The sequence below is a fragment of the Clupea harengus genome, chromosome 6 (assembly GCF_900700415.2).
Source record: "Clupea harengus chromosome 6, Ch_v2.0.2, whole genome shotgun sequence".
Lineage (NCBI taxonomy): Eukaryota > Metazoa > Chordata > Actinopteri > Clupeiformes > Clupeidae > Clupea > Clupea harengus.
Genome location: NC_045157.1, coordinates 18,332,259 through 18,345,813, shown reverse-complemented (window position 1 = coordinate 18,345,813; position 13,555 = coordinate 18,332,259). Strand labels below are relative to the sequence as shown.

At 43.3% G+C, this 13,555-nt stretch overlaps 1 protein-coding gene across 1 annotated transcript; it reads left to right on the top strand.

Moving 5' to 3' along the window:
- The first annotated feature begins 5,684 nt into the window (after nt 1-5,684).
- cibar2 (CBY1 interacting BAR domain containing 2) lies at nt 5,685-10,150 on the top strand. The gene is made up of 9 exons (XM_012819193.3): nt 5,685-5,932; nt 6,058-6,292; nt 6,445-6,513; nt 6,648-6,749; nt 7,051-7,056; nt 7,247-7,351; nt 7,734-7,847; nt 7,995-8,135; nt 9,605-10,150. Exons 1-9 carry the CDS (start codon nt 5,913-5,915, stop codon nt 9,770-9,772), a joined length of 960 nt encoding a protein of 319 aa, XP_012674647.2. The 5' UTR covers nt 5,685-5,912; the 3' UTR covers nt 9,773-10,150.
- The last annotated feature ends 3,405 nt before the right edge of the window (nt 10,151-13,555 follow it).

Here is a 13,555-nt window from a genome sequence, read left to right as displayed (position 1 = left end):
ATGTTAGCTGGAATGGAGATTACACTTTCAAACATATACAGGCACACACAGCGTTACATACACCAAAACATGCACACATACACATACACACACCATTATTAGTACAGCTGTACAGCTTTGTGAAAAATTGCTGTCACACCCTGATACTGGTACTGTAGTTCAATAGCATATCACACAAACACAACCAGGTTGCTACATGAGTTTGCTACTTCACAGTTTCCGATATCTGGATTGATACTAATTCTTTTGACCCAAAGGGAGATCTCTATGAGATAAATAACTGTGAGCATTTTTGTACGTGAGAAATCTAAGAGCTTAGTGATAATTCACAAGAGAGAATAGAGATTCAATGTCATATCTCCATATTGAAGAGTAATCATGTCAAAAAATTGGCAGATAGCCTTTTGAATGAGTGAATAATGGTCTCTTAAGGTTACTGGAATTCAATGGAATATGTTCTGCCTTGGACAATCAAATTCAGTTCACTGGCTTTTGTGAAGCTTTTTTTGACCTCAGTGAAAACTGCGAGAGGAGTTTAATGGAATCTGAAAGTCTGAAAAAAGCAACACAAGGCAAATATCAAAATGGAACTTGGCTGCAAGAGGATCCCTAAAGTTTACTTGTGCACATGTGAAAATTATCAGTCACCACAGAATAATTCGGTCCTACATGATGCTTTTCACAGATTGTATCATATGGCTATCCTTCGGGACAATCTGTTATGCTTTCAGGCATATGGATTGTCCCAAAAGCCTGGCTATCATGCAGTATAAGTATGTGCCACTAGAGGGCACCTCTATCAATAAAAAGGCAGACACTATAGGTAGGTTGCCACATAAGTGAAGTAAGCAATACAATGAATTCCCAAGGTGGATCCCCAAACTGAAGTCATTCATGTGGTGCATTTAAACGTCACAGTCTTTCCTCTTCTGCCCTCTCTCTTCCCCACTTTCGTCTTTCCTTCTACTTTAGACATTTTCTCTCTCTCACACACACACACTTTCTCTCTCTCTCTCTCTCTCTCTCTCTCTCACACACACACACAGAGACGCATGCACGCACGCACGCACGCACGCACGCACACACACACTTTCTCTCTCTCTTTCTCTCTCTCTCTCTGCACTACTGTACAAAAGTAAATGAAACCTCAGACTTCTGGGGCTCCACAGCCAATTAGGAGTGTTTATTTAGCTCGGGGGGGCTCCAAGACGGGGGGAGACTTTTCATCCGGGCAGAAGTGGAAACATCACGCAGGCAGGATTCCCTTCGTCCGTCTCTCCTTCTCTCTTTGCATGTCTCTTCAAATTCACATGCTGAGCACACACACACACACACACACACAAACACACACACACACACACACACACACACACACACACACACACACACACACACACACACAAAATCCTAGCACAAAAAAGCATGAAAAAAATCCACATACACGAACACACCACATTCAGAGTTGAAATAGAAAACAGCAGGACGGCCCTGGTTCCCTCTAGTTTAGGAGCTGGAAATGGAAGGTCATGCACTCATAGAAAAAAATTGTTCCCTGAAGGGCACTTTAAGCTTGCCATCCAAAAAGGCTGGATGTCACTTTTTGTCTTCTAGATATCATCACAGATATTATCTGTAAAAGGGAATTTGGTGACTTCATTATACTGCAAAGTCTACTTGATCATATTTTTAGGCTATAGAATGGAGGTTATGAGAGGGGCCTGTAGCATACTGGTCTGACAGACATGCAGAGGAGAGTAAAGCATCAATGAAGCCCATTTAAAATGGTGCTGAACTAGTACTTAAGGATGCAGTAAAGCATGTGAAGGTGTGTGAGAAAGATGTGGTAGGCCTATAGCCCACCAGAGTGGAGGACAGGAGAAGCGAGTCCTTAAGTGAGGCAGAGAGTCCTCTGTAAGCCCATCTCATCTCTCAGGAAGGCTCTGGGATGTGAGCAGACAGAGGTAAGGCTTCAGTGACCTGTGAAAAGCTGTCTTTCACTAAACCAACAACACTGTTACCCTTGGCAGAGCGCAGCTGACCACAAAGCATGTTGGCTGCCCAAGGTTGGCATGCACACACACACACACACACACACACACACACACACACACACACACACACAGACACACAGACACACAGACACGCACACACACACACACATTTACTCATGTCTTTTCCCTTCATACTTTCCTTTAAGTACTTGGGCTGGCCTTAGGAGCATACAGTACAGTACCTACAGTACACACAAACATACACAAAACACTCACCCATCCACCCACACAAACACCCACACACGCACACACATACACACAAAATGTTTCTCTGTGTAAGCAATACATTTGTACTCAACAACATAGTGTGTCAGAATCTTCTTGGCTTCAAACTCAAGTCGTTGTTCTTTTCCAAAACTCTTCAGCCCTAATGTACAAGAGCAATGTGATGACCCCAGAATGAAATGCACCAATTCAACCACTGTTTTCTCTGTTGTTTCATGTACACACACACACACACACACACACACAAACTCACTCAGTTCCAGTCTGTAATCTTGTCTATGCACCCATTCCACTCCGCAGGTCATAATGCTCTTAAGTCATGTTATTTCTCACATAAATTATTGGAGGGGTTGTTTGCATACTTTGGGTGACCTCACCATACCCAGCAGTCTCAGGGACCTCAAAGAAGGGCCCATCCATCACTCCCCCTCCCCAACCACCACCCCCAACTCCTTTTTTTGTGTTTTTATTAAGCCCTAGTGAGACATTTCTGGTCAAAGGAAAATAACCATCACGCCGCTAACTTTCTCTCATTAATCACACCCCAACGTGTCCCGGTGGCAGAGAGCGAAAGTTGTCATGATGTATTTGCTCGGTGAGTGATGCCTCGGGCAAGGAGGGTTGGAGGGTAATAGCTAGTAGTGGGCGCTTATGACTACTGATTACCACCTACCACCGAAGAAAGAAAAAATGAGAGAGAGAGAGAAAAAGAGAGAGACAGACAGACAAACGGAAAGAGAGAGAGACAGATAGGGAGAGAGAGAGAGAGAGAGAGAGAGAGAGAGAGAGAGAGAGAGAGAAAACATCTACAAACTCACACTTCCCGGTCGAAGCTCACCCACAAACACCTCAAGGGATAACATAATACATCCTACTCCTGACTGAAGCCTTCTAATCACACTCCGCACACCCCAGCCTCTGTTAGCACCGGAGAAGTCTAATCAAAACACTGGGGCTCCCTGTTTGGATGGCAGCTGAATGAGAAGAACATGGCCTGGCATTAATCAAGACAGACGAGAACGGACTGAAGTCTGGGCAGGTCCTCACTGGGGACGGCTGAGTCTAAACTACAGAGGGAGGCGAATACAAGCGAGGCCAGACTTTATGGGAGAGAGCTGGTGCCCTCGGGCCTCTGAGGGACCTCTGGCCACCCTACAGTTTGCCTGGTGCTCACACTAGCCTGCGTGCTGTGCTTTAAGAGTGTGCGTGAGTCAGTGTGCGTGAGTCACTGCACGCGGGGAAGGAAGTTCAGGGACGTCTCCAACCGGGGCTCTTGGACCAGCTTTGAGTCTTGGCCCAGAGGCAGCACTGAGAGGCGAACCTCAGGTTGGACCTGACCGGATGAGAGGCCCACTGACAGTCATGCAAGGTCTCCATCATTAGAAGGGAGAGCAACAGGGTATGGGGAGAGGGAAGATGGAGAACGATAGAATAACAAGTAGAGGGTGTGCGTGAAAGCAATATCTCAAGCGCTGTGATCGCCTGGCTCCTCCACAGAAAGATGTCATCACCTCTGATTGTGTGTGTTCAACATTTTTGTCTATGAGCTCTCTCTCCCTCTCTCTCTGTCTCTCTTTTGAGTGCTGTGGTTTTGGCTGCCTGGGAACAGATCGTGTGCGTGTGGGGGGAGACGGTGTGTTTTATTGTGGCGGCGGCCGCCACCGCGCCATAACTCATTTTTCTATTTCTCCTCATTTATGATGACGCACCCCCTCCATCATGCACGGCCGGCGGAGGCGAGCAGGAAGAGGACTGACACCGCGAGGCCTGAGCGATCCATCAGAGAAGTGAAAAAAAAAAGCCCGGACAGGGCTCCACGCCAAGCATGAGCAAACGTTCTCTCTCCCCATTAGGAGAGAGGATTGTGTAACATCAGAGAGAGAGAGAAAGAGAGAGAGATGAGAGAAGAAGACTATTGGGGGAACGCCATGTCAAACCACACCAAGGGAGTGTAGGGGGTAGAGAAAGCATACCATGACCCCGATTACACTTTATCTGCCTATATATCAATGAACTTTATATCTTTGTACTGGTGAGGCGCTTTCAGTTTCTCTCCCCATCTCTATTCCTGTCCTTTACTTTTCTATCCATCTGTCCTCCCAACCTTCTTTTCCTCATTCATGGGAGCAGTGTGTGGCCACAGCAGGCAGAGGAAGTGTACCTGCCCAGGCCTTTGATTCTCTATTTAAGAGGCATGTGGAGCTCCTTCCTCCCCAAGGCCCTCTCTTTCAGCTTGGGGTTCCCCTTCCAATTAGCACTGGGTATGGGAACCATTGTGTTCTGATTTCAAGGTCCATCCGCTTTTGTGGTTATAGCACACATGTGTATATCAGTGCATAGTACTACTGTGAGTGTGTGTGGGTGTGGGTGTGTGTGCATGCACGTGCATGTTGACTTTTGTGTATTCAGGTACGTTTATAGCTCTTTCATCTGCATTCTGTTTTTGGCCATCCGCTTTCAGAGCAATTGCAGTGTTGTACACATACCACTGTTTTGTGTAGTTGTGTGAACACAAGTGTGTGTATGTGTATACAAATACATGTACAGCTCATTTCTGCATGTGTGTTTGTGTGAGTATTATACACTTTTGTGTTACGTGTGCGTGTATTGCGTTGCCTGTATGTGGGTGACCGATGGTAAAAATACAGCCACGGATGTGTGTGTATGTGTGAATGTGTTTACTGTTGTGTATGTGTGTGCGTCCATGCCCATTTATAGCACGCTTGTAATCTGTGAACATCAGCGACAGCCCGGCTGTGTTGGTGAAGAGGTTGGCAAGACCAGTGTTTTCCTTTCCCTGCACAGAGAGCAGCGGGAGAGGTGGGGTGGGGCGGCACCTAGGGAAAGGATCTGTTGCTACTAGACAGCAGTGTTTATCATAACAGCTGTCCACCAGGGAAAATGGGCAGATAACATCAAAGCCTCATTCACAACCCACCTTGTCTTTTAAGCAAACACACACGTACACGTTACTCTCACTCACACATCCATACATAAGGGATGCACTATGGCAGTATTTTAATGAATTAAATTGCTATATTAAAAATTGTATCATTATCTTTTTCATTTCATACTTTTAAATAATATAATATATGCAAAATAATACATACCATACCAGGCGACAGCCATAGGGTACATAAAAGGGTTTATGTTAGCTGTACACTACAAGAATTTGTTTATGTCTGATAATCTGTGTGTACAGAAAGGTAATTTAAGTTCCATTTCAGTCGGCCTCTTAGCTATGCTAGCACATACTTCAGGGAGATGAACGGAAGGAGGTGAAGGACGGGGCAAGAGAAAGCTGGCAAAGTTGGAGACCTCATTCAACAATCCTCCCTGCAATAATAAGCTGAAGGTTTACTAAGGGAATGCAGTTGGAAATGCGAAAGTAGTTTGGACTGTGTGTTGTTGAAGTGTGTTTGTGTTTTAACAAGAAAAAAAAGAAAACGATGTATTTATTTAGCTCACTATTATTTCCGTGTTTCTTATAGTCTTCTGCCACCGCGTGGTCAACTGGTTGAATTATTTTTTACTGAGGCTCTGTTGTTGTTTCCATAGAAACTCCTCACCTAACTACTGCAGGTGAACACCAGGCAGGCATTAGGTAGATATTGAACAAACTCGTTTACCATCATCATGAACTCGCTTTTCTCCAGGTAAGTCTTTTTCTTCGCGCGAACGAAATGCAAATTATTGGTAGACTATTAGAAAAATTATGTAGCCTACATTTTCTGCTGCCCAGAGAAGCCTATGGCATTAACGCAGACGTCTGTGTTTTCAGAGATAATCAACTAAAAGCGATAGAGTCATTGCTGAATGATTCGGAAAAGTACCTGGGTCAGTTTTGTACTACACTCGCATCATATACGCGAAAGACAGCTAAACTTCGGGACAAAGCTGACTTCCTCGTTAGACAGCTGAATGAATTTGCAAGCAATGAGGATCCCGAACTTCGAACATGCATGAAGAACCTAGCAGAGGACTTGGCAATGGTCCAAGACTACAGACAGGCGGAGGTGAGAACTGACAGAAAATTATAGGATTAAGAACTAGAAGGCCTCCAAAATATTGGATAGCTCTCTCCCATAATTATTAATATTATTTGCTATATTGTCTTGGTAAAAATAATAAGCTTTCAAGTCGATGAAAATGTTGTATACATTTACAGGTGGAGAGACTTGAAGCAAGAGTTGTCACCCCACTAAAAGCGTATGGAGATACGGTGAAAATCAAGCGAGTGAGAAAACACCATTACTTCTCTCTTTACAACATACAGTATGTAGCCACATCTCAATAAGGGACTGAATAGTAATTACAAAACCACTTCATGTAATATAATATTCTCTGAAATATTCTGCACTTTGCAACTAGGCAGATCTGAAGAGATTCAACGCTGATCGCAACAGGGAGATGAAAGAGCTTCAGAAACTAGAGAAGATCAGACTGAAAAACCCAGCAGACCGACAGAGCATTGTATCCTCTATCATTAAATGAGTGACTTGGCTCAGTTGTGTTGTTTGATGGAGCTAGATTATTTTGGCTCAAAGAAAAATCATTAATGCAGACAAATTGCAAATAATATGGAGAAACGTTGGAGTAAAAATAGGCACAAATGTATAATTGGCCTTGTTTGTCCATTTTAAAATCTACTATTAAATGTTATTAGAAAAATTCACCTTTAAAGAAGTTGAATGTCATGATGACTCTTGTCAACTGCAGCAGGTTTGTCATACATCATAAAGGTCTGCCTCATTACCTTGACTTGTCGCCTCAGTCTCAGGTACTCCATTAAGAGTGATTGTGTGGATCCTTTCCCTCAGAGAAGAAATTATTCCAAAGGGACAGGCCTGGCACAAATTTTTCCATTATCCAATTTTAGCTACATGCATTAATCATTGGACAATGTTTCAGCTAGTTCAAATCTGTAAAAACTTGACAATGCAATCTGGTGATTTTATGACCATTTGCAGGCTGAGGTGATTGCACAGAAAGCCACTAACAATGCCAACAGAAGTACCCGGCAAATGGAGGAGACCATCAGTGAGTTTCAGAGACAGAAACTAGAGGATGTTAAGGTTGGTAATAGAAAAACACACATGCAAGCAAGAGTCCACGCTCCTGAAATTACAGTCCTCAAGTTTAGTGTTGTTTGCAGTTATGCTTGGTACACAGTGATTGCTGGTAGTTGCCATGCTCCCAAAGCCTGTTGTGATACTGAGGATTGATTGCTTTCACTTCTACAGGTTTTGTGCTTGATGCTTTGCTAGAGTGCTCAATGGTGTTGTTAAATAGATAGATAGATAGATAAAAACTTTATTGCCACACAACAATGTTGGTGGTATTCTTTTGTCATAGGTAGATGGGGATAGGAAAAAAATAAAAATAAAAATAGAAAAAGTCCAGGTCAGCTTTGGGAGTTCAGGAGTCTGATAAATGTTGTTTCTTTAATAATTACAGAAGGTCTTTTCAGAATTCATCATGGTTGAGATGCTCTTCCATGCTAAAGCCCTTGAGGTCTACACCCACACCTTTCAGAATTTTGAGACGATGGATATTGACAAAGACCTTGAGGTAAGCTCACATATAACTCACTTTTACTACATCACTCACAAACTGTATTGTGCTGAAATTTTAAAGCGGTAACTGGACACAGTTGTCATCTAATAAAGAGTAATGTGTTTGTGAGGTCAGATCAAAATGTGTGGCCTTCTTTCTTAGTTGTTCATGAGGAAGATCCAGGTGACAGATCTACCCTTGGACAACCAGGTTCTCCAGAGTGTCCGATCCACCTCTTCAAGCCCTCCCTATTCCAGCCCTACCCCCTCCACCCTCAGGAAGACAGCCGACTACTTCACACGAGTGAGTCTGTGAATTTCCAAACAAACAAACTTGACACGTCAGACTCGTAGTCCTTTCCCCTGTAAGATATGTGTAAACTTTCTCCACATATTCCAGTTGATGATAAAATCCCAAAATGACCATGATTAGGGACAGTGGATTGCTAGATAGAGAGGCTAGTGGGAAATCAAGAACCCTCCAGCTAACCAAAAAATATGGAGAAATTTACAAAGAGTGACAGAAATCTAAAGGATGGATTAAGAGAAACTAAGAGCATCTGGAGTATAGGAGTTGGAGGGAACATGTAATGGAGGAAATTGAAAGAAACGTCAGACAGTGAGAACTCGCAGGCAGTGTTACTGTGGCCGGATCCGGATGTGTTTACTGAAGGAGCTGGTGCCAAACCATGATGGAGGAGATGAAAAGCCAGGTGATGGAAGGAAAATAGATGAATAGGGAAACAAATGAATGTGCCAAAAAGAAGAAGAGCAAGGAGGAACAGGGGATCTGGAGAAAGAGAATCAATGGGTATGGTTGTGATGAAAAGTCCACACACAAATAATCTGAAGACACGAGACGAATGCCAATCTAAAAGTTCTCTAGTTTGTTTTCATGTTTTACATTTTAAATCCAAGCTCAGGTGGAATAGAGTAAACACAAAGTTCAAACCAAAATAAGATGTGAAAATGTAACTGAATACTTTTGATTTGACATCCTGCAGACAGAGACAACTGCCTCTCTTCATCTGCTGAATATAGTGTTGGTTGAAAATCAAAGATTGTTATTAGCAGAGTTGCCTTCTTGAGATAGATCCAAACACTTTGGCATGTTGCTTACATTTTAGACTTTCTCCTTTTTATGTAAAAGCTTTTTTGAGCCTCTTAGTTCCCAAGCTTTTTTAAAGGTCTGCATATACATCAACCAAAAGAGGACAACAGAGGCATCATTAAATTAACAAAATGGTCATATTTTCCGTTTTCTTCTTTTTTTTTCTAAAGTGTTGGTGGTAAATCAAAGATATACGTAGTATATCAGCAGCAATTAAGATGCCTGCTTGGCAAATCTCTGAATTATTTTTCCAAGGTTTATGGTATGCATTCAAAATACTTGTATACAAAAAAGAAACATGCAACATCCAAACTTTTTATTGCCCAACCCTGCCAAAATCACTTGGACGTTCACTTTAGTTTTGATTTCCAAGCCAAGTGGTGAACAGTAGTAAAATAGCAGGACAGCAGTAAATGCATAGCAGCTCCATTCTTCTTTTAGTGGTTTCCCAGTGTGGTAGAATATGTGGGCTAGCATCCAAGCTTACTCCACATCACTAATGCCAGTTCTGAGAGAGAAATCTAGCCAATCATGTTACCTTTCATTCTGGGATCCAATGGAACATTAATGCACTGGTATCCTCTCTGTGGTATAACATGTAAGCAGTTATTGTACAGTCCCTTGGCAAACTCAAAGATTTTTTCAATTTTCCCGAAATGCAGTCTCGAAGGAGTACATTGCGCCGGCAAGACGACATTGAGGATGAGGATAATGAGGAAGAAGATGAGGAAGAGGAGGATGTTTACGAGTCAGAGGGACCTTATGAAGAGCCACAGACTCTGAGGGAATCATACGCTGCACAGTACTCCAGAGTGCGCAGGCCGACATGATGACAAACATATGCATTCCCTTATTTAAGTTCAAAGATGTTTACCATTAACTCATACGTAGCACTTTACTATAATTGATCTTAAGATTGTATTGCTCTCATAGAATATTTTAATTGCATTTGTAAACCCTGAATCAAGTTACTGCTGTGAAGACAAAAGCTCAGGCATAGTAAACAGCATGTCATTTTAGTTCAGATAAATGCAAATGCAGCTTAAACACACACACACAAACAATTGTGACTCCTCAGTGAATGAAAAAAGTTCAGAGCAGAATATGAAATAAATGAGCTGTTTGCACAAATCACAAGCACGCCTCTTTTTATTCAGTCTTACTGCAAAGAAAATACATTGCTTGTAATAACCCACATCTCCAGATAAGTGTACAGATTCAGTATTCTCCAGACAAGAATATAATAAACCTGTCTTGCGATTTAATCATTTCCCCTTCTACAGTCTCTCTGAAGTACTGCTGTTTTGCATTTAATTTCAGTCTGTCTGTTCATGGACAGAATTTTTTTTAAGAGTTATCCATGAAATTTATTTTCAATGGAATACATCATTGACTGCATATATGCATATAAAAAGGTTATAATTGCAAAAGATGTAACATTGTGAGACCATGGCCAAACTATACCTCTGTAACCCTCTGTAACTAGATTCACTGAGATAACCAACATATCTCTCAAACAAAGCTCTCCTGTTTGCTGAGATGTAAGCATTTCGTAAACAAACCTAAAATCTGACTCACATTTGAATATGGATGTAATGTCCCTGGCATTATCCCCATCTTTCACTAAAAACTTTCGGCCCAACCCACAGAGTGAGATGCACTGTACGATATATGAGTGTCCCATTAATAATGATCAGTGTGAATCACTCGGCAACCCATACTAGTTTCCACCTTCTGTATCCCATGCACGTGCACACATACACCCCCACACTCACATGTACACACGCCCACATGCAGACACATACACAGATGCTCCTCACACCACACACACACACAAACCTCATAATGTGAGCAGAACCCAACCCAAAGCAAGCGCTTGTACAGCGGACCTCAGAGAGATGGAGCTCTATTTTAGGGGTTTCCAGCTCTGCCTCTGACACGGGACACTCATATCCTCTCCACTGGGCTCGGCCATGTGACCGCGGAGAGCAGTGAGGCACGTGCCTGTGAGCGTGGCCTCCGTTTGTTTGGGAATGATTCCGGAGCAACGCGTGGTGCCTCTGTGAAGCAGAGATGCCACCCCTGCCCCATCAGACACCACACAGACTCTCAACCCCCCCCCCCCCCCCCGTCTATTTTTATCTCCACCCTACAGCTATAATGTTTGGACCAGAATGCATCACTGGGAGGCAGAGAGGGCTGTGCGGATCAACACACAGATTGTGCTGTAGCTGTATCTCTTAGCTTCACATGAATGCAGAGATCACAGCCTGCTCTCATTCTCAGCCCCGACCATACTGGCAGACATGTTTGGAGAGGGCAGAGCTTTGGTCGTCTCAGTGAGGCTTGTTACAGGGCTGCAGGAAACAGATGTGATGGGGTTGAGACTCTACCTGCTGAAATAGCTGGTTAGGTTGCTGGTGAGGCAAGCATCCTTCCCTTGCCACATGGAGGCACTAGAGCTTTGTATGGACAAATGTGCAAACGGGCTGAGAGGAGGAATTGGGTGGGCATACAGAAAGAAAAGCACTGGAATAAAATTAAATTGAATAACCAGAATAATAATTACTGGACACCAGAGACAGGAGCTCAAGTGTCCTGCTGTCCCAGCCTGCTGTTCTCAATTCAGGCTGATTCTGTGTGATCCAGAAACAATAGATCAAGACATGGCCAATCGCACAAAACACATCACTCCAACCCCATGGGAGTTAATTAAGTGATTTCAGTTTGGGCTGGTATTTTGGCCAGGAATGAGCAGCAATTCAGGACTTCAGTTTGAATTTAATGGAATATCTTAATTTGTTTTAAACCAAGCTCTTTCCAGACTCAGACAAAAAGCCTCTCTTGGGATGATTAGATTTGTCCTGAGAGGCCCGATGCAGTGTTTTACTGATACAGCCCCTGCCAAGTGTCTTTCCTATGTGTGATGGTGATGAGAGCTCAAGAGAGCGCTCTGAAAACACACAATCATGAGGTGTCAGTAGATGACGTAATTTGATACATAACCAGGAGATGGCGCCACTAGCAATTCAACTCCCATTCACGGTCACAGAGAGGGGAATAAGCACATGCACATTTATGCATGTGCGCACGTGCACACACAGACACGCACGTTTGGGGGCATTATAACTTACTGTAACTGCAGCAGCTTTAAGGTAAAACCACACTTGGTTTCTGTCCTCATCCTCATCCTTTTCTAATTCAAGTTCTATCATTGCAACTGATGGGCTGTGCTGCTCTCTGTTCATGCATCAGATAGTTTTGTTATTGCTTCACATTCTCATTCCACCCACCAGGGACTGCTTATATCCTCCAGCCACTGCCGAGGCTTCTGTCCAACTGTTAAACATATTTTAATCTCGCAAGTGAATTCCATAAATAAAACATAAAGTGTAATATGGCAACATGTGTCTTCCCTGGGGTGACGTCTGCCCTCAGTGTATCATGACACTGAAACAGCCAATCAGAAAAGCAGCGTGACTGGCACTCTGAGGATGTCTGGCTTGTGTGTGTGTGAGAGAGAGAGCTGAGGTTGCATGTGTGTTCATGTGTGTGTAATGTGTGTGTGTGTGTGTGTGTGTGTGTGTGTGTGTGTGTGTGTGAATTCTATATCATGATCATGTAATATACACTCGCCTCTTTCAAAAGCAGTCTGACTGCGACTGTTGACTATTTCATGAGCCTTTGCACATTACATCAGTCACGGCTCAGGGCACAACACGGGGCCTATGGTGCAGACACGCTCTATGCCATTTAGCATAGTGACCAAGCTCACCACTGAGAGCCCATCACACCCAGGGAAAAACCAGAGCCCTGTCTCCTCAGCACTAAACAGCTGTAACATCTCATGGTGAAGACATACTGTAGGTGTAGGAGAATCTGTGGGAACGTTGGACAGTATGGAAGTGAGGAAGATGGCGACAGTAAGAGAGGAGAGATAGCGAGAATAAGAGACAAAAAAGGAAACAGATGGTTATGTGTGTTGACAGGCGTGACGTTTTGCCGAGTCATGCACGCGTCTGGTGCTGTTGCTTGGCGTGGCACACACAGAGCCGGAGCCGGGAGGGGGTGGGGAGCCGCCTGCTGACATCACGCCCTAACGAATCACCCGTGCAGCCACTGCGGCATTGTGGGAAGGCAGAGAGGAGGAGTCGCTGAAGACACTCATAGACATCTATATATGTCTATGGAAGACACTGACACGACACAGTCCTTCCTCTGACCTCAGACGTGGAGACGTGGTGTGGTAGGTGTTGATAGGATGATGAATTGGAGAAAGAAAAAAAAAGGAGCATGTGAGAGAGAGAGAGACAGAGGACAAGAGAGACAGAGAGAGAGAGAAAGATTGAAATTATAGCCCACACAAACTTAGGCTTTTTTTAAAGACAGCCAATATGTTACCAACAATGGAAAACACTAGGCTGGAAGGTTTAAATGTGTCTGAACCTTATGGGAAAGTAGAAAGCATTAAGTGATAAATATTGCAGAAAATACAGTTAATCTGACTCAATTAAGTTATTAAATTACCTACAGTATTACCAAACAGTATATACACATTTGTGAGATCTTAATGTAATGGCATGGCTCACAAGGAGTAACATTAATGTTTAATG

Excerpts from the sequence above, each read along its gene's own strand:
- cibar2 (XM_012819193.3), top strand. The coding sequence starts at position 5,913 with ATGAACTCGCTTTTCTCCAG. Across the intron at positions 7,352-7,733 it reads AGAAACTAGAGGATGTTAAG|AAGGTCTTTTCAGAATTCAT; the intron begins GTTGGTAATAGA and ends TAATAATTACAG. Across the intron at positions 8,136-9,604 it reads CAGCCGACTACTTCACACGA|TCTCGAAGGAGTACATTGCG; the intron begins GTGAGTCTGTGA and ends CCCGAAATGCAG.